The sequence below is a fragment of the Xyrauchen texanus genome, chromosome 41, assembly GCF_025860055.1.
Source record: "Xyrauchen texanus isolate HMW12.3.18 chromosome 41, RBS_HiC_50CHRs, whole genome shotgun sequence".
Taxonomy (NCBI): Eukaryota; Metazoa; Chordata; class Actinopteri; order Cypriniformes; family Catostomidae; genus Xyrauchen; species Xyrauchen texanus.
Window position 1 is genome coordinate 29,309,814 of NC_068316.1, and position 20,877 is coordinate 29,330,690.

The window sequence follows — 20,877 nt, forward strand, 5'->3', positions numbered from 1 at the left end:
TGCGGACAATAACACTGTGACAGCGGTGATGAGGAGTGAGGAAGAAGGGAAGTGTAGTTTTTAACAGAGACAGTGAAACACAGGCGGACAACAAGGAAGAAATGACAGGAGCGTGTTAGGTGAAACAGAAAACACGGGACGGATAACAAGGAAGGGCGACATGGAACGTGACTGGCGAGGGTGAAACAGGAAGCACGGGACGGACCACATGGAGACGTGACAAGAGAAACAGAGAACACAGTGAGGACAACGGGGAATCGTGACACAAACATCGATGAGCTTACTCAGGTTACAAAACCACTCATGGCTTATATTATAGGAGAAACTTAAGAGTTTCCTTAAGAGAAATTGTTTCACGCAAACAGAGCTGCCAATGAAGGCCATAATGAAAACAATTTGTCCACATTATGGTTACTACCTAATTACCTTGAAATCTTTATACCATCTTGACGCAAAAGCACCTCTGAAACCAGCTCTTTTTCCTTCATCTCTTGCTTGTTTCACTAATGGCCACAATCTGTTTTGTTCCTCCTTCATATTCAATGATACATCCTCCAAAATGTGGTCATTGTTCTGTCGTAGGTAGTCAGAGGACTTAGCGTCTTTTATCTGTAAAAGTGCTTTGAAACAAAATATTGCAAACAGCACTAAACAAATATTTGACTTGACTGTAGCAACCACATTGCAACACAATGACAAACACCCTAGCATAATGGCAGAGTTTTGCACAGACAAGCACCAGTCATATGTTTTAGAAAAAACTTAAGAAGAATCTAGTTTAACTATTATTGGCTTACTATGTTCATATAGTGTCTGTGTGGCTTATTCTGTGTGCCATTTATCCGATGTAATCAGAGTTTTGGAGAAAGATTGTTATTTCAGATACGAGTGAACTATTTCAAATGCCCCTTGTGAACCGTATTTAAAGGGCACTTTTTAATCCACAGTCCATTTGAATTGAAGTGAAATGTGATAAATAAATCAAATGACCACTAAAAAAACTAATAGCGAATAGAAGTCGATATGGAATATGAAAACCCCTACACATGCAATCTAAAGTCACCCAAAAATGAAACTTCTCTCATCATTTGCTCACTCTCGTGCCTTCCCAGATGTGTATGACTTTCTTTCTCCTGCTGAACACAACCAAAGGTTTTTAGAATATCTCAACTCTGTAAATCCATGCAATGCAAGAGAATGATTATCAAAATGTTGAAGGTCTAATAAGCATATAAAGACAATGTAAAAGTAATTCACTCCAGTGGTTGATTCCATGTCTTCAGATGTGATTTGATACATGTGGTTTAGTAACAGATCAATATTTAAGTTGTTTTTACTGTAAAATCACAGATAATTTAATGTTAATGATCCGCTTACAAAAATCTTTAATTTCAGTGTTGCACGAGGAACACTAGGTTAGAACTATTTTGTAAAGACTAGGGGGACATGAAAATGAGAGGGGAACAGAAAAGTTGTTGAATAGTTTACCCAATAGGGAACATTTTGTCTTTTACGCACCCTAATGTAATTTCAAACCAACATGACTCTTTTCTTCTTTGTAACACAAAAGGTGAATTTCTGGTGGCAGAACATAAACCACAGTAAAAGTATTTGAAATAAAATGTGCAATGTATTTCAAGTTCCCTGCCTGTCACTCACTCGACATTGTGTCGATGTAGTGACACTAGGAGTTCGATCTTGAGCGCCCCAATCACCTTTGCGTAAAATAGAAAAGGCCAAGGAGAATTGCCGAGTTGAATTTGCATACCACTCTCCGCCCCGGACATACGGGTATAAAAGCAGATGGCGTACTTTACTCATTAAAATGTTTTCTTCGGAGCCGGATGCATGCTTGTGTTCGTCATCTGACCTTTCGCTTACGCTGCTGGATTTTACGCCGCATATCAGCGGTCACCTCGCACGGTTGAGTGTTGTGCATCCCCTGGGCTCTTCGGCAGCTGAGTCTGCAGGTGCTAAAAGTATATTAAGTGTATATTTCCTTCTAAAAGAGCTTGCACAAATGCCTGGTGTCTTTTTAAAGATGTCCATCCGCATTTGCACTACTGGATGTGGCAGTTATCTCTCCGACGAGGATGAGCTTTTGGTCGCAGCATCGGAGGGTGGGCTTCTGCTATTGGAAGAAGACGAATCTTTCCATGGGCGGTAGAGCACAGGATGAGGCAGACAATGAGATGGCAGCCGTGCTTGCCCGGGTTTTTTGCTTTCAAAACAGATGCAGGAAAAATAGAGGTGCATCATCATGCTCTCTAAATAAGCTCCATGTCCAGTCGCAGTGCAGAACTCCTCTGTCGCGCAAGAAAATTTCAGCGACGGAGGAGACTCGTAAATATTTTGATGTTCCATTCTGTAGTCACTCATTTTTGACATTATCATTGTGTGTCACGTTAAGAGTGACGCAAAAGACCATTTGAAATCCGAATCGAGCAGCCAGAGAGTCCGGACTGAGACGCATCAGATTCCAATTGCATTTGAAACCACCTTCCCGATGTGGTTTGAATCAGATTCTGAAAAATCTGATTGCATGTGTTTTTTTTGCTGTCAAGACTATCAAAAACTCATCTGGATACAATCTAGATATGCAAAAAATCAGATTTTTAGTGGCAGTCTGAACAAGGCCTTAGTTTTTGAATCTTTTTATGTTCATTCAAATATTTACATATGTTAAGTTTGCTGAAAAAAGCAGTTGAAAGTGAGAGGACGTTTCTTTTTTGCTGAGTTAGTAGTCCATACAGTTGGATATACAGCTATATTCCATTAATTCTGAAGTCATACGGTAGCTTTGTGTAAGGGACCGACTGAAATGTAAGTCGTTATTCACTGATAATCTTTCCCTTTGTAGAATCTCTGAAATCTCATTCACGATCACATATTAGATTCTGAAATGGCCTGTTGATGCGTTGTACCAAGTTTAATGCCTTAATATGTGATGGAAAATAACATTTGAGCTGCAACGAAGGGGAAGGTTTTTCATTGACATAAATATGGCTTGAAAAGATTTGGAATATACCTCACGAGTCGCATGGACTACTTTTATAGCTCTTTTATATTGACTTTGGTCCATTTTGCAGCATGACAGCCACTGGTCACCAAGAACTGTCATAGTCTGGAAAAGAGCTGCATAAGAAGTCTTCAAAAATCCTCTTGTGTTTTTTATTAGAAGAAAGAACTGGCTATTAATAATGGACCTGGATTGTTTTTGAGTGAACTTTAAGATAGCCTTTAAGATAGATACCTTAACCATTCCTTTAGGAAAGTGAGAGTGGCTTATGGGTAGATGTTTATGCAATGCTATATAAACCACAAACTAGAACATGAAAGGCAGGGTTTTTTAATCACTTCTTCAACGCAAGTAGTGGTAAATTGAATCAGTTACAAGACATTTTACCCTGCAAAGACAAAATATAATATGGTTGATAATGCAATAAAATCCATTATCAATTATTTCTTCCTGTGTTGAGGCCTAATGGCTTCAAGACAGTCTGAGATGAACTTCATTGCTAATGCATTGCTAATAATAATTCCCCCATCAGAAAATAAGGGATGACAAGCAAACGATAAACAAAGATTTTAAAGATTCCTAAAGTCGTTGAGAATCCGGCATTGTTAATCCTCAGTCTACCACAACAAAAGCTTAAATGAAGCGTGTTTGCTGCGGCTAGGCATTCACTCAGAGTAATTGGTGGCGTCTTTGAGAGCGGTTTGAACCAGGTGACCTGAACACTCAGCTCTTGTTAGAGGCCTGAGGAAAGGAAGTGTGCAATGCACTTTAAGCTGTGCCAATGAGTTTACATCACAACCCTGAAACTGTTTCATTCCAATGAGCTCGGAATAGACATTTACATTTTTATCTAAAGTATCTGCAACCAATGGAACATTTTGTGCATTGAAAAAAAGTGTGACTCATAAAGTTAGAAAATAACTATTTCTAGCTTACAATCGTATTTGGCATTACAAGATATGTAATAAAATAAATGTTATTACGTAAATAGTAAAACAATAAATGTTATTGTGTTATTGTTATTATAAATGTTGGGGGTGTGGTGTCAGCTACCCATCAGCTGAATCTAAGTCAACTCATTCTAGAAAATCATCAAGAAATGATTATTCTCCCGGTAGGTGCTATTGCCTCGTCCTCAAATACAACTGCAAAATCAATACAAATTGCTTGGTGAATCAGAGCTACTGACAATAAAAAGACATTTGAAGCACTCTAACTCAAACGACACAAGATCTGTTAAACCTGTATAAGGGAAAGCCTGCAACTGAACATACCAAATATATTACTGTGGCATTATAAATCAAGTTTCCAATGAGTGGAGCATGGTAAAATCATGATCAAGTTTAAAACCTCTTTCAAATCTTTGTGCTCCATGAAAGATACAGATTTATTAAAGCAAAGTAAGTTAAAATTTTTGTGGGAACTATTGCTTTTTGCTTTTGATCACATTTTAGCAGAACAATCATGTATGCTCATGTACCACTAGGTGGAAGCAAATGCAAACATATTCACTTAGCTCTGCTGTAGAATAGCTTACTTCAGTTGGCATCTCAAAATCTTGTAGCCATAAACATGTCCTTGTTGTTCATAATAATGTGAACATAGACTTCCGCATCAGTGTTGTATTGTAAAAGATACAAACATTTGCTCACTACATCCATTCCCTTATAGGTAAATATTATTTACCTTTACTAACCATGCAGAGTTAGTAAGGTATTAGCAGCATGCAGTATGTAACTGCAAAGAGCAATTCAATAACAGTACAGAACTATGTTGGTCATTTTATCAAGCTAAAATGTATTGTGTATCTAATATATTACAAATATAAGTTAATGTCATTATACAGGGACCCAATATGCTTGGTGCTTGTAACACAATTAATCAAACAGTGCAGGTCCCTTCTCATTTTCCCGTTTCAGCAGATGACTCTGTTTTTGGGAACGTGTCCAGATCTGCTACTCGCTCTCCAGGCTTTGGCCCACATTTGTCCATAAGGAATGTGGCCACATGCTTTTACAGACATCATTTGTGTGGAAATGGGTTTCAGGGCATGACTCAGAAGTGGCACTCTGAGCTCCCATTTCTTCACAAGCCCAAACATGGAGACTAGAGATCACTCAGAAGAGTTACTGACGGCATCAAGTGTATTTTATTAATGTAATCAATTACCCTCAAACCATATCTAGTCTGCTTCCTGTCATTCATTAATTATTCATTTCATGTTTTCCTTATATACTGTACTTTCATTCTTCCTTCAGTTCATTCTTCACACTTTCTTCTTTCCTTCATTCCTTCCAATCTTCACACATCTTCCCTCCCTCACTTCCATTATTTATTACTTTCATTCTTCACAATTCCTTCCTTCCTTCCTTCCTTCCTTCATTTGCTATCGGAATTATCCTACCTCCCTCTTCTGAAATGGTAAATACGAGTATGTCGCGTTCAAGTGCTTTGTTGTCGGGAAAAATGTCATATATATATATATATATATATATATATATATATATATATATATATATATATATATATATATTCTATAATAAGGAACTTTTATTTTGGCACTATAAAACAATATTACTCAGCTTGCTGTTGATAATGGAATTTAGGTAAAATACAAGCTATTTTTACAGTGTAAAAATTTACAACATGCATCTAATAGTTGCTAATATACATCAATGAATATTACCAAAACAGTAAACGCTAACAATTAGCTGTATTTAAAAAATGATTAAAACTTGTCATTCACTACAGAAATCGTCCTCTCCTCCGCCATGTTGAAAGAATACTTCTACTCCCATCTCAGAAATGATCTCCGAGTTTCCCAGTCGTAATTACGACTTGAGGGGTCGTTCATGTGCAACTTCCGAGTGGGAAACTCATATTTACCATAATTCTGATAGCACATGAAGACAGTATACCTTCCTTCCTTCTTTCCACTCTTTCATTTTTCACACTTACTTTCATTTTCCGTCCTTCCTTCCTTCTTTTCATACTTTACACTTCCATCCTTTCTGTCATTCTTCACACTTCTTTTAATCTTTCATTCCTACGTCCCTTCCATTATTTATTCTTTTCATTCTCCACACTTCCTTCCTTTCTTCTTTTTCCCTTTCTACCTTTCTTCCTTTCATTCTTCACAGATCCTTTAATTTTTACTTCCTGTTATCTTTCTACCCTTTCATTCTCCACACTTCTTTTCATTCATCACAGTTCCCTTCATTTTTCACACTTCATTTCATTTGACTTTTTCCTATCTTCCATTCATCTGTCATTCCCTTCATTCTTCACACCTACTTTCATTCTTCTTTCTTTCTTTCTTTCTTTTCTTTCTTTCTTTCTTTCTTTCTTTCTTTTCAATTTTTCCTTCTCCCCTTCCATTCTTCATGCTTTCATTCATTCATTCTTCCTTTTATAATTTCTTCATTTCACGTTCTGTCTGTCTTTATTTCTTTCTCCCTAAAATCAAATAATAATAGAAAACAGAAAATCATACAAACACCATGAATAAATTATTCGATATCTAATTTAGTGATATTATTATATTTATGGATATTAATTTATTCCTTTGTTTCTTGCTTGCTTTTAGTTTATATGTTTATATTACATATAATTATAATTTAGTTTGTCAAGTGCAGAGCGATATTAAACCACATCAGTGAAACATAGAACTGCGCGTCACTGTAACCATAGACATATAAATACATATTGTCCATGGCTGTAACGGGAGGAGGGAGCGGGCGTCATGACAACGCCCACAAACCAATAACGTAAAGCGATGGAGGAAGTCGTAAATGCTAATGGTTCGGTTTTGGAAGGAGTGTGTCGCTCTGGTTCGTTGTTAGTGCTGGAGAGCAGCAGCAGTGTGTGTATGGGGTCCACGCTTGATCAAACTCCTGCAGTCGGTAGATCGGGATGAGAACAGGACTCCAGCAGTCCTACTCAAATAAAAGACTATCGCATACGAGAGATTGAGATTATGAAGTTTTAAGGGGCATGATCGTTCATCTGTCTGGCTAGGTGGCTAACTGCTTGATCTAATGGAAAGACCATCTGAGTTTGTCTGATGTGAGTTTGTGAGCTGCAGCGCGGCTGGATACAATGTTTCTCGTATTTCTTTCACCGGAGCGTTTGACGCGCTACAAAGTAACAACATCAAAGCAGCCCGAGTGCTCCAGCCTGAAGAATGACACAAAGTACCGGTAACACATCCAGATAAACAGAAGACAAGACTGAGTCCAGAAACGCTCTCAGGTTTGTCGGCAGTTTTATTTCCTTCTATGTGCCGTTATAATGCCTATTATTCAGTCAGTTTACAATTGATAATCTTTTTGTTTTTCAGTGAAGTTAACTGACACTAAATGTTTATATGAAATGGCATACAGTGGGCTTCAAAAGTCTCAAAAGAGACCACAAGTGAAATACTTTTGTCTTGCCTTTCTAATGTATTTTTTGCTCATTAAAAATAAATTTCAGCATTACAATTTGAGTGAAAAGTACAACTGAAAAATCAAACTGAATTTCTTTCTTTTTGGTATGTGCAATCGAGTTGGCATGATCTCCACAAGTTTGTGTAAAACCTGATGATTCATGTTGTCCAGCATTATTTGAGAATGTTCCAAAGGGCATTTTGTGTGCTTCAATAAAATGAGAAGTTTTATCATGTATTCTGAAACAACACTGCTCAAAACATCACAAAGTCGGTTTAAGATTTCTTGGCACAGATCTTATACTTCAAATATTCTATTCTGCTGCTGACCTCAGACCAGTTTGAAAGATATCTGCATTAAACGTGTATATGTGATATACTGACCATTAACAGACTTCTTAATCATGTCCACCATCAAGTCTTCTCATAAGTACATGCAAATGTCATGTTTGAGTTATTTTTATCATCTAAAATCTATTTACCCCATTTGAAGTAGAAAGTGCAGGGCTTTTTACGTCTAATTACAACTTATTGTTAATTATTAAAGAACATAATATTTAGATTGTGCTCCCGTATGGCAAAAAGCACAACTTCTGAGAAGTTGTAATGTAACTTGATCATTCTTTCACCAGTACGCAGGGAGCAGAAAGTTAGCATACCACACCTGTATGATAACCTGTATGAAAAATTACAGTGTACAACATCATACCTGCAAACAAGTGTTGACATGTTTTATTGATGTATTTTGCAAGATATGCATGCAGCATAACCTCCAATTTTATGATAAACAAGTCAAGCCTTTCTGAAACTTTTGTCATTATCAAGGTCATTTAGGCTGTGGATTTCAATAGTGTGAAGTTGATGAAAGTGAGTTTTCAATGCCCTTGCCTAATGAAATGAAACCCAGCTGTGAAACATGTTAACAGATAGAGCGTCTGGTCGCATAGTAATTGTGAAAACAAGGCGGACATTGTATATGATTTAACTGAAGTAATTGTTTGATTGTGTCTATACAATGCAATCATTTGCCTAAAGAACTCTCTCAAATTGAGATTTGTGCCACTTCTCTTTTAACATTCCAAATAGGGATCGGTTGGGATGGCCAACTAGTCCAGCAACCAACTAGTAAATTTGTGAGGTTGACTAGTTTATATTAATTTAAATTGACTAATTGTTTGAACAACTAACAGACTATTTGATTTTGAAAATGAATAGTTTTGCACAAACCTTGTGCTAACTAGTGCTGCAACTAACAATTATTTTGATAATCGATTAATCTTCCATTATTTCTTTGATCAATCAGATTAATAATGACATTTCCTGTATTTTATAATAAAAAAATTTTTTTTAATAAACCGAAATGATAAAGGGTGTAAGGATTTGGTTTGCTTTACTGTACGGAATGATCTTATAATCTCACAAAACTTTGAACAAAGCCTGAACAATAGTTATGTTTGATTTCCATTTTTATTATTATTACTTTCAGGACAAAAGTTCCTTTCCTTTACTTGTAAAACTTGTAAAATGATACATCAAGGATGGATTGGGATAAAAAAAAATCAGCCCACCAGAGTAAAATATTAATAATTAGGGTCAGCTGAAAAATACATAAGTATGTTAGATACATATGCTTGTACTCTGTCACTGATTACATATTAATTTAAGTGCTTATCCAGTCAAATAATATTTGTCATAGTATAAATTTACTGGTGAAATCAGACATTAAATTTGGCACAATCAGGACTATCAAATATCAGGACCCTTAGGATTATTATGCACTATATACAGTTTAACATAGTACAATCATCTGCAAACACAGTGCAAATTCAGTCTTATGCTTAAAAGTCTCGTCCTGGTACTCACTGTATTACATGCACTTACATTGAAACTGAAAGTGCGGTATGATGTTCCACGAGTTTAATCAAAATGATTGTGCCCCCTTTCTTCATTGTGATCAGTTTGATTGATGTGGATGCGTGCACTCGTTTGCTCAGTGAAGTTTAAATTGCATGTGTTAAATACAAACAGCAAATACGTGCCTGCTTTTGAATTCATAACATGTATACATTATAAAACATAGGAAACAGCAGTAAAATGTAAGTTATGCTCTGGAAATTAACAGCTCCAGCGCATCAAACAGCACATGCTCTCTTTCAACACACCTGATGCTGCAACCGCTCCACATTAAACTGTATGCTTACTATGATCTTCTTTGAAGTGTTTATAAAGTGCTTTCGTGCGCTGGACATCTTGGGGCATGTTTTTTTCTGCTTCAATTTGTCTCCAAGTTTCATCATGCAGCACATTTTCACTGAGCAAAGTGACGTCACTGAGAGAGCTTCTCCGTGCTCACCGCCTATATCCAACTAATCGGTTATTTAATAATTAATAGTAACAGCAGAGCGGTACTCAGTAGCGCCGCTCCCTATAAGCAGACTATGCAGTCTGCATAGGGCACCAACTCCCTAGGAGGGCACCAGAAAGTCCAGCATCTGCCCTTACTCGCACGTCGTCATTTTAGTGTATGTGAGAGCAATACTTTTCTCAGAACAAGACACTTCAAATTAATATATTAGTCCCAGGTATACTTAATTTATCAGAATTCTGGGTCGGAGCTTGCCCGGCCGACTGTGTTGCCTTTCTGAGTATATTTTTCTGACCACAAACTAATATGAACACATTCAACGCATGCTCAGTACAACTGCTTTATGACACTGTTTTTGTGCAGTCAATGGCTTGTGCAGACAAGTCAAAGAAAATCTAGGCATGCAGCTCTGCTAATGACACAATTTGTGTCACACATACTGTGCATGGAGTGGTCCGTAACACGCACACCCGAAGTATACTTTGGCCTTAAAAATCATCTACAATGTATTACAATATAAACATTTTCAATCAATAATGGTAAGAAAAAGTAAACGTTCATTAGTCCGTGCTTCATTTTCTATAATGTCATCTAGGGCTGGGCGATAAAACTATATATCATTTATTTTAGATGAAAATCGGTAGAGTCATTTTTATATTTAGCCTCCCTTACAAAATTCAAGAGTTCATTGCAAATTTTCTTCAAACTTGCTGCAAATTCGCCACTGATGATTTTCACACGCAAATGACATTTAGCACATCGGATGAACATGCCCGCAAAGCACAGATAGAGCTTGGAACTTTGTAAAATAATTGCAGCTGCAACACGGCCTTGCAGCGCGCTACGAAGGTTGCAAGGCGTGGTGCGAGCACGAGGCAAAAGTTGCGAGGTGCGGTTCGAGCGTGAAGTAAAAGTGTGAACGCAAGGCGACCGCCTGTGTTACACAACTGCTACCGGGTCCTTGAACAATGTATAACATGCAAGTAAAAGCAGCCAGTGGAGTTTTTGGGGAGTTGCTACGTAATATGTGTATAGGGAGCGGCGTGACTGATTACCGCCGAACGGAAAACCTGCTGCTGTTTACAAGGTTCTGTCACATGTCTCTGTTTGATAGTGCACTAGCCAATGCAGAAGTTGAAGACATTTCTGAAACCCTGCGGGTAATCTACACTGTCATTTGCCCATTTAATGCCACCTTTTACAACTGTGACTGGGGTCTAAAAAGGAGTTTATCTATTTGTAATTTTTTTTTTTGTCAATTCAGTTGTCAATTGTAAATGACGGTGCAAACTTTTCTGCATGAGTGGTGCATATAGTCACATGCTATTTAATTCCACTGTGCTCCTGGAAAGATTATGTCTGTCAAAACTCCATAAAAACAAATCCTGTCATAATACACATACAATTGCGTTTTGTTGTGTTCAACTTTGTTGGTGGGGTAGGTTTTCTGTGGATGACTGAAAAATCTGGAAGCATATTTTGTCCACTCATGTTTATTAAGTTTAATCGCGATTTAAATATTTTAATCGTTTGACACGTTTGTGTGTATATATATAGTTTATATATATATACACACACACACAGCACTGTGCAAAATTCTTAGGCACATAAGATGTTTCACAAAAACATTTGTCTTAAGATGGTTATTTATATCTTCAGCTTTAGTGTGTCAATAGGAAATATAAATGTTAGACTTACAAACATTACATTTGCAAATAGAAAAGATTAGAATAGAAGAACAGGGAGCCCTGCAACAGATGTCATGAGCCCCACAAATCCCCCCACTGAACATCATGTCAGCTTGAGATTACATAAAGGGACAGAAGCAAATGAGCAACTTTTGCGCGTGCGTGCGTGCGTGCGCGTGTGTGTACATTTCAGTTTTCATGATATGACCCCGGAGATGCTATGAAAACATCTGTTGCTAACATATCGCTTGGCGTGCCAAGTTGTTTTGACAAGAAAGGATTGCAATGCAATCTTTGGGAAATTAATGGCCAAATAAGAAGCACATTAAAGTCATTAGATTATGTTCTATCTACAATGTTCTTTATATTAGCAGCAAATTTATTATAAATATTGCCTGGATTTAGTATGCACCCATTATTGTGTATTGGAACATAACAGCACTCTGTCGTAACCCTCTTTTTAAATGTTGAAAGATCAATTAGCATTTCAGACTCTCATTAAAGGGAAATTATGAAAAGTCTGTCATCATTCACTTACCTTAATTTGACTATTATATAGAACGTGACTATTCTTTGGGGCACAAAAGGAGATGCTTGGCAGAATCTCCTTTCACTTTCATTTCCTTTTTTAATTTTTTTATACATACAATGAAAGTGAATTATAACAACTATTTAATTTTTGGGTGATATACTTCTTTAATAGAAGGGTCATTTCATTTTAGTCTCATTTTAGGCTTTAGGTCATTTGTGCTGACTGTTCTGAGGTACTGCACAGCCCTTGTTTTGGCACTTTCAGATCTGCTTTTCAGTGGTAAACTAAGATACGTTTGGTGGCTCCCAGGCTTGGGCTTCCTCCTTCAGCTCCCCAGGGGTTGGGAAAAGTAAGGGGGTGCTTTGTGGATAATGGAGTGGTAAGTCAAAACAAAGGCCTGTGGGCAGGATGAGGTTGTTGGAAATGATAACATTTCTTCCTTGAATAAAAAAAGCAAGCAAGCAAGCAAGCAAGTGAGTGAAGTCAGACTAAATGCATCTGCTTGTGAATGGGGCTTGTCTGATTTTCTACATCTGGAAAGGGCTTTTACTTGCCTTCTGCTTGAAATATGAGGAGCTGCTCATTTACCAGACTGACTTAAACCATTTGGAAGGCTTGTAAGGATGCTTGAGAAAAGCAAAATCTAATTTTGCTGTCAATTTCAGTTTATGCAAGTCTTGATCTGAATCAGACCCCCACAGGCTTATCCCTTCTGAAGTCTAAAATAAGCCCTATGAACGCACGAGTGAAGGAATCAGCAGGAACCTTTTAAAAATCGTGCTCCTTCTCCCACCAAACCTTTAAACGTGTCAGCCATTCAAAAGAGGCCCGTGTCCTGAAATATTATTTTGCTCTGCCAATCTCTACTCAAATGTAAGGATGTGCATCGGAAGACACAGACCAAACTATTCCTAGACTACTTCATTTTTCCTGAAGAGATATGGCAGCTGTTTATCTTTGTTTCTGCTCGGTGACTGAAATCCACAGATGTCATTCTGTTAAATGGAGTGCAGAGATCATATCGTGTTCGGTTGTTATACGAACATTCAGGAAGTTGGGATCTGTGTAATAGGCAGTATGCATGATTTTCTTATCAAGATCTGAATTAGCCTTTTCCCTTTGCTGAATTCCAAATGACATGTGTCTCCTAAGTGTTCAGAAATAAACTATTACATTTATATACTCAAAATTCACTGTTTTCAGTTTTGTGCTGTCCTTTTCTGTAGCCTCCCATTGGCATCATTAATGAAACATGAGCATAACAAATTTCTGTTAGCATAACAATGCAACAATTTATGTAATAATTGATTGATGAATAATTAGCAAAAATTTGTACATGAAACACGAGCAGAACAAATTTCTATGTAAAGGGTTAATAAAACCATTCACTCATCATTCAAAAGATGCCCTGTGTACTGAAACATGATGAATTGTCAGTGACTTGGTGGAAATGGAATCTGGTGCGACGTGAAGCAGGCAGGCCGAGCAGCCGGGAGGCGTGTTTTCACCAATCTTCTGGCGACACTCACTATTTACTTATTTTGAATGAATACATTTTACACTTTTCTGACACTACATTCAAAACGCTTTTACATAGAGAACAGGGGACTCAATCACCTCAACCATCACCAGTTACCAGTATATTTTAATGTGAAAGTGTTTTATCTTCTATTAATGTTTTTTTTGTACTACACGTATCAGTTTAAGAGGTGATACTTGTGATATGGCTGATACGAGTTCAACAGAAGACTGTTATTCTTATTTTATATTGTACAGCCTCAGTTAATAATGCAAGTGAACCCTTCCAAAAAAACAAAAAAATAGAGATCATTGCAAAATTACCGCAAATTTTCCATTGTTGTCAAAGGTTTGCCGGAGGTTCACCACTACCGGTAAAGAGCTGCAAACTTTTGACATACTTTTGTGGAGAATCAAATGCTCATTTGCGTGTGAAAATAATAAGTGGCATGTTTGTGGCTAGTTTTAGATTTTTTATAAGGGATACAATAGGATGTTTATGCAGTGCACACAACCGTAAACTAAAACATAAAACAGGGATTCAATAATGATGGGGATAAATTACACTTCATTAAACATGACAATAATATGAGTAAATATGCAATATAACCATTAAAAGAAGTCAATTTCAGAAGTCATAAATATTAGTAAACCTATCACAAACTTCCCCCGAAAACGTTGATACATCGTGATCGGTTAAAATGCGAGTAATGTTTAAATCACAGCAGTGACATGCAGTATTAGCTTCAACTACCCTACCAGAAAACATATCAAAGCATTATAGCAGGTAAACAACTTTTGCCAAAGGTATAACAGATAAATATCCATCCAGACTGTAGCGATGCTGTACTGAACTGCATGACTGCATGACATTCTTTTTCTCGAAAACTAAAAGTGCATTACTACCATCTACTGTTAACATGGGAACATGACACCTGAACACAAGACAGCCAGTTCTTCATTCCTATGCTTATGGACATGACATAATGATGCGAAGTCATAAGACAGTGATTTTGCACAAAATCCAACCTGACAGCTCAAAATACAAATCATTTTTATAGGCTTACCTTAGTGAATCGAGGTAAGGTAAGGATGTTGTTTTGAACGTTAATAGTTTATGTACTCAATGAGTGATGGCAATTTGTTAATTTGTAACCCAAAAATCTTACATAATGCAGCTTTAAACAGAGAAACATATTACAAATATATTACAAAACTATGAACAATGGGAGAAAAGGAAAGCATATTTCAATCAGGTGAGACATGGGCGAGCAGGGCAAGAGCCAGCAGTCCTGGAGAGGTCAGTTGAGAACATCCAACACAAACATTGCGGAATGGAGCAGCGGAGCAAACAGATCAGGAGATGCATTGCATATAGCCCATTTACACTACCAAATTCTTATGAATGAGCTGTCTTCATTTATATCAGTGTTGCTTGACATAAATTGTAATATATAATAGGATGCAGACACTGCAATAACCGGAGAAGAACCTCAGATTATAATTGCACTTGACCCAGCCCATTAGCGCTTTTCATGTGCGGTTTCGCCAATCTGCTTGCACGAAAACACCAAAACTTTATGGACATGCCCACTAATTTTGCCTGCATGCCTTATTGCATAGCGCTGCGCTTAAGGCATAGCGTTTTTAAATAGGACCTGTTATACGTTAAGCTCCACTTAAAGTGCTTGTTCGCTATATCCATTTATTGAGCTTTGTGGCCCAAGTACTTAATTCTCATTAGCTGCTCATCATAAGACTACAGATTTGAGTGGTGGGTCATCATGCATTGCTAGATTTGCCCTAAAATATATAACTGCTTAATATACTCCAACTAGATGGAAGTTTTAGTCTCTACCATAATATAGATGTGATTTTATTATTTTTTTGAGAAATCTGTCAACTCCAGCTGTCCCAAAATCTGCAGCCTGGAGAGAATAAGCATCAACTGCAAATCGGTGAATACATTTGGGTCGAATTACTGGGTTTGGGTTTAAGTCAGGTCGAATTACATGATCTTAAGTAAAGTGCCTGAGTTGTATCTGGTGGAAACGACTCTTAACTGTCCTAATTGTACAGGCATTCCTTAAAGGTGAGTTCAGTAATTTTTTCCTCATTAAAAATGTTGTAATTGTAATTTTGCAATATCTGTAGTAAATCGGGACCACTCGCATTAAAATGAAGACTCCATTCATATCAGTAACCTAAACGTATTCTACATGGAGAGGGTCCACACATGGGGGCTGCCATGATAGAATCACATGACCAGCCGAATACCGTCTGTATCTCAGTAACCGTCCTGTTATTTGACACTTTCACTCATTGATTAAAGTAAACATGGCTGTCTGTGAATAATACATTTCTATAATGCCAACTGAAACTTTAAATGATGCTGCATCCAAGTCGCTAGGTGTCAGTGTAAGTCCAAGATGACACAAAGACAGAAGTTACTGAGTGCACCTTTAGAAGTCAAACTAAAATGCTGTTTATATTTGTAACCCACTTTACCTTCGTAATCAGATGTGTTTTTGAACAAAACAAGATATTACATTAAAAAGAATGTAGGGCGAAACTTGGGATTTGTGATGTCTGCCGAAAAAAAAAATAAAAGCCATTCGGCTAATTTTTTGTATTGTTGATGTAAATCGATGTCATTAAATTTTTTAGATTATTCAAGACAATGCATGCACGGCCACAGGCATGCAATTTCACCATGTGGCCACCGTTTGAGGGGAAAACAATAAGGAACAGGTTTCAAACCTTACATGTTTAAACATCACTATTGGATGGGGGATTTGCAGGAACAGTTTCTCGGATCGAAATCGAAACTAACCGCAAACCTGCCGCAAATGTTCTGCTCATTATTTTCACACGCAAATGAGCTTTAAATTTTCTGCAAATGTTTGCCAGAAGTTTGCAGCTCTTCGCCGGTAGTGGTGAATTATGGGAAACCTTTGTCAACAATGGACAATTTTCGGCAAAGCTCATTCGCATGTAAAAATGATCCATGGCGAATTTGCAGCAAGTTTGCGGCAAATTTGTAATGAACTCTTGATTTTCTTAGGGTGTAAGTTGTAAAGTCTTGTGTAAATACTCTTTCACATCCTCCCCAGCAGCTCACATCTCACTAGGTTAATTAAAATGCACAGAAATTCATTAACATGCTTGCTAATCACACTGAATCGTATTCTAATGAGCAGAGCCCTTGAAAGCCATTGCTTTTAATAGGCATGGCGTAATGAGCTTTAATTGAAAATGGCCCATTTGCATGGTAAGCGGCCATATAAAGAAGTAAGGTCTGATTTCTTGCATGGAAACTGAGACTTCTGTGGTAATGTATTAGCTTGTTTTACTGCAGTAAAAAAAGTGGTACATTTGTGTGGTATGGTGTCTATTACAGATTCAAATAAAATTCCACAGCGAGGCAGCAAGCACTGGTGTGGCATGACTGAGGTTTATGATGGAACCTCTCAAACACAGGTGTCCGTCTCATGTATCATTTGAATGACTGTTTATGTGATTTGACAGAGTATCAGTGACCCGTTTGCATCAGGTGCAATCACACAATGCTCCGTAAAACGTTGTTTCTCCGCCCCAAATCACTTTGGTGACACAAGGCTTTTTCAAAGAGAAAACTTCAAAGAGACATAAACATAATAGGGCAACTCTCTGATCAAAGGTTAAACTACGCTCAGCATGACTCTTCTCGTAATACACATAGGAACTCTTCCATTTGAAAGTAAAATGTGTCTTACTTGATTAGCAGGTGGTCGATATTTTTTAAATTTATTTTATTTATTTTGAGTATGCAGTATGAAAAACTAGGTTGTTTCTCTGATATACTGTTTAGAGAGGTCATTAATAGCTGTTTTAGTAATGTTTGAATATAAAATTGTACTTTTTTTTTTTTTTTTTGTTAGGACTCATTCCAGGGGAAATATGAGCCATCACAGTCTGGTTCAGAGTGTCTCGATGTTTATTGGTCTGGCAGAAATCCATCTAGTTACAGTTCAGAATGCTGTGCATTCACTCAAATGACCTGAACATTTCCAATTTATTAAACATTTTGAAGAAACACAAAAACTGGCTTTTGCTAGTTTTTGTGCATCTTGGGACAAGAGGTTTGAAATTTAGGCCTGGAGAAATGAAAAGTAGGTGTTCAAATAGTAGGGATTGTAACTGAAGGACTTTAACTATTCCAATTCCTTTTAAAAGTTCCAATTCATGGCTCCTTGATATTTTTTTTAGATGCATAAATTCTATCCAATAATTGGTCCTATATACTATGAAAAAAATATGTTTTTATTTCCCCATAAATGTCCACCAAACTACACGTTGTCACATAAACAGTCAGTTAGTACCTGCTAACTTCACTGCTAAACATCAGTCATAGAGATGGTAGATGCGTTTTAAAGTGGCCAATGTAATATAATTTGCCTTGACAAAGTACTTTATGCAACAAGTTTAAATATTCTGTCCATCATAACATTATTTTTCTAACAAACTATGTTTCATTACACTCATAGTTAAACATTCAGTCATTGAACCGGATAATTAATGCACAGCATAGAGGGTTCAAATATCAGAAATATCCACAGATAGACAGTCTCTAACGTTAATGAATTAATAGAATATAACAGGTATACTGTTTTAGTCACAAACTAAACGCTGTTTATATGTGTACAGCATAGAGTTGCAAAGCATAGAGATCTTTATTTATGAAGATAATTGAATCGTCATGTGTCTGTGTCTTCATTCGTGTCTGACATTTGAGCAGATGAAGGGAAGTTGGGACACGGGTGGCTGCACCAGGGTCCTTGTGCCTACCTAATACAATTTCTGTCAGTGCTAACTTTTTTTTTTCTTCTCTGAACAACGCAATTTTGACCAGGTGCAACTTTATTTCTGGAAATTATGGAATACCTTTATCATAAATAAATATTAAACTGCTAATAATTTTTGCAAGGCACCTGAATACTGTGATAATACCGCAGCATTTTTTATGAAGTTATCGTCCCATGAACATTTCATATTGTTACACCCCTAGCACCGACCGATGTGTAGGTGTTTTGATGCAGTAAATAGAACCAACTCATTCAAACTGGGAAACAAACTAGACAGTTTGCACTGTTTCGTGTTGAAGATTCAAAAGAACCAGCTCATAAGAGTTGTTTGTTTGGAAATTCAGACTACACTGTATGTTTTGCACAGTAGATTCAAAAGTACTGGCTCATCATTTGCTTGGGAATCAGACTATTCTAGTCTCGCTGTGTAATATGTGCCATAGTAGAGGGGTAGCACTGGTGCTGAATTGCACTGCTGCTGTCAGAGTATTTTAGTAGAGCTTTCTGTCCGCATTGGTGGTAAAATGCACATTCAAGGACCATTAACGCAATCAAAAATCATTGAAATCATATGGTTCCCATATTATTATTATTATTATTATTATTATTATTTTTTGTTTTAAAGGAATTGCTTCCGAATAAGATCCGGTTCTCGGTTCCCAAATAGTGTGTGAATTTGTCTGTAATAGAAAATTGCCATGTTCTTTTGTTTCAAGCCTTGTAAAATACTGTTCTGTGTAATATGTTTGTTCTTTCCTTGTGCTTCTTTGCAGACCTACTTTAATGTGCATTTGTGGAGCACGCTCCAGAGCCATGGCGTTGAGGATGTCGTAGCCCTGCAAATACTCTGCAAGGGAGGACTCTGCTAGTTTCCCCCACTTTGGAAACTCCACGTCATGAGTCTGCACCAGTGATGGAGATCCATTGAGTCCTGTCCCTGATTCTTCACTGCCCTTTCCCCCTTTACCCCTGCCCTGCCTGGCAAGTCCACGAACATGCTGCGCTTCCTTCCTCTCAAGCTCGTCCGTTTGTACCGGTGTTTGAAGCTTCTTTTCGTCGTGGGCCTGTTTGTTATCTTGCTTATGAACACGCACAATCTCTTCGCCTCTTTCCAAAAGAACGAACTCACCGATCGTCGGTTCATTAACCTCAACAAGTGTCCGGCCTGCTTCGGTACCAGTTGGTGTCGTAAGTTTATGAACGGACAAATATCCTTTGAGACTTGGGGTCGCCTTCGCTTCCTTGATGTCTTCAATGTAAAAAACGTGTTCTTCGCCCAATATGGGGAGCCTCGAGAGGGTACGCGGAGGATCGTACTCAAGCGATTGGGTTCTAATCAAGAGTTAGCTGATATTGACCAGAAGATTTGCAAGAGGGCAACGGGGCGTCCTCGTTGCGATCTCATCCAGGCCATGTACAAGACTGAGTTCGCCAGACTCAATGGGGACGTCAGACTCTTAACTCCAGACGTTGTTGAAGGCTGGTCAGACCTTGTTCATTGTCCATCACAGAGACTGCTGGACAGAATAGTCAGGAGGTACGCTGAGACAAAGGACTCTGGAAGCTTCCTGCTTAAGAACCTTAAAGATACAGAAAGGATGCAGCTCTTGATGACCTTGGCTTTCAACCCAGAGCCCCTAGTGCTTCAGGTATGTTTTTGCAAATGTCTTCATACTCCTCTCTCTCTGACTGGCACCCTCTGTCTGGAATATATTGCCTGTGTTATAAAAGCCAGATCATAACATATGCTCTTGAATTGCCCTTCATAATTCCACCAGAGGAATAAAACCTGTCAGTTTGGTGGGCTGTGAATAGGCTAAAAAATACTGTTGTAAATTATAGGGTGTGCTACTTCCCCTGCTTCTCTTTTTCCATTCTTGGCTACATTTAATTTGTGAGCCACAATTCTTCAGTATGAAGTATTGCCTCTGTAATCTTGGAGGACCTCAATTGGGAAGTGTTGTATTATAGCCTTATAGTCCATGCTGATGGATTTGTCTTGCCGTGATGCATATTTTAGAGAAGTTTTAATTATTGAAAAACTGTAAACTGTTAATGGTCATTAAGTTTTTATCTCTTAAACTACACTTATCGCCTTGAATGCTTGAAGATATCATGAAGACTGCCTTGCGGAATTGGCTAGTTTCTAATTAATCCAGTTATAATGTAGCTCACTGATACAGTAGCTTTGTCCTATTATATCAGAGTTTGTATATTATCACCTGACAAACCATGCTACCTTCTATGATCACATGGCATTGATAGTAAGCGGCACTGTCTGGACTATTTCTGATACTGATTTACAATTGGATAATCGATTCCAATTTCAGCTGTCATTGACTGCTGCTGATAAAGGGGCAGAACAACAAAGGAACAGCAGCTCTGTAAAGGTGTTCAGTGTCTTGTTGACCTAATCTATCACACAAGGTCCAGACACACTCTGGCATTTACTAGACTAAGGGGCCATCAACCCAGTCTATAAAAT

The 20,877-nt window shown here is 37.6% G+C and overlaps 1 protein-coding gene across 1 annotated transcript in view; it reads left to right on the forward strand.

Annotated features, from left to right (window-relative positions):
- Positions 1 to 6,877: 6,877 nt before the first annotated feature.
- Positions 6,878 to 20,877, forward strand: part of LOC127634499 (divergent protein kinase domain 2A-like) — a 62,306-nt gene continuing 48,306 nt past the window's right edge. The window contains exons 1-2 of the mRNA XM_052114089.1: positions 6,878 to 7,270; positions 19,166 to 20,041. Coding sequence (XP_051970049.1) covers positions 19,388 to 20,041 — 654 coding nt within the window. The 5' untranslated portion in view covers positions 6,878 to 7,270; positions 19,166 to 19,387. The remainder of the gene's footprint in view (positions 7,271 to 19,165; positions 20,042 to 20,877) is intronic.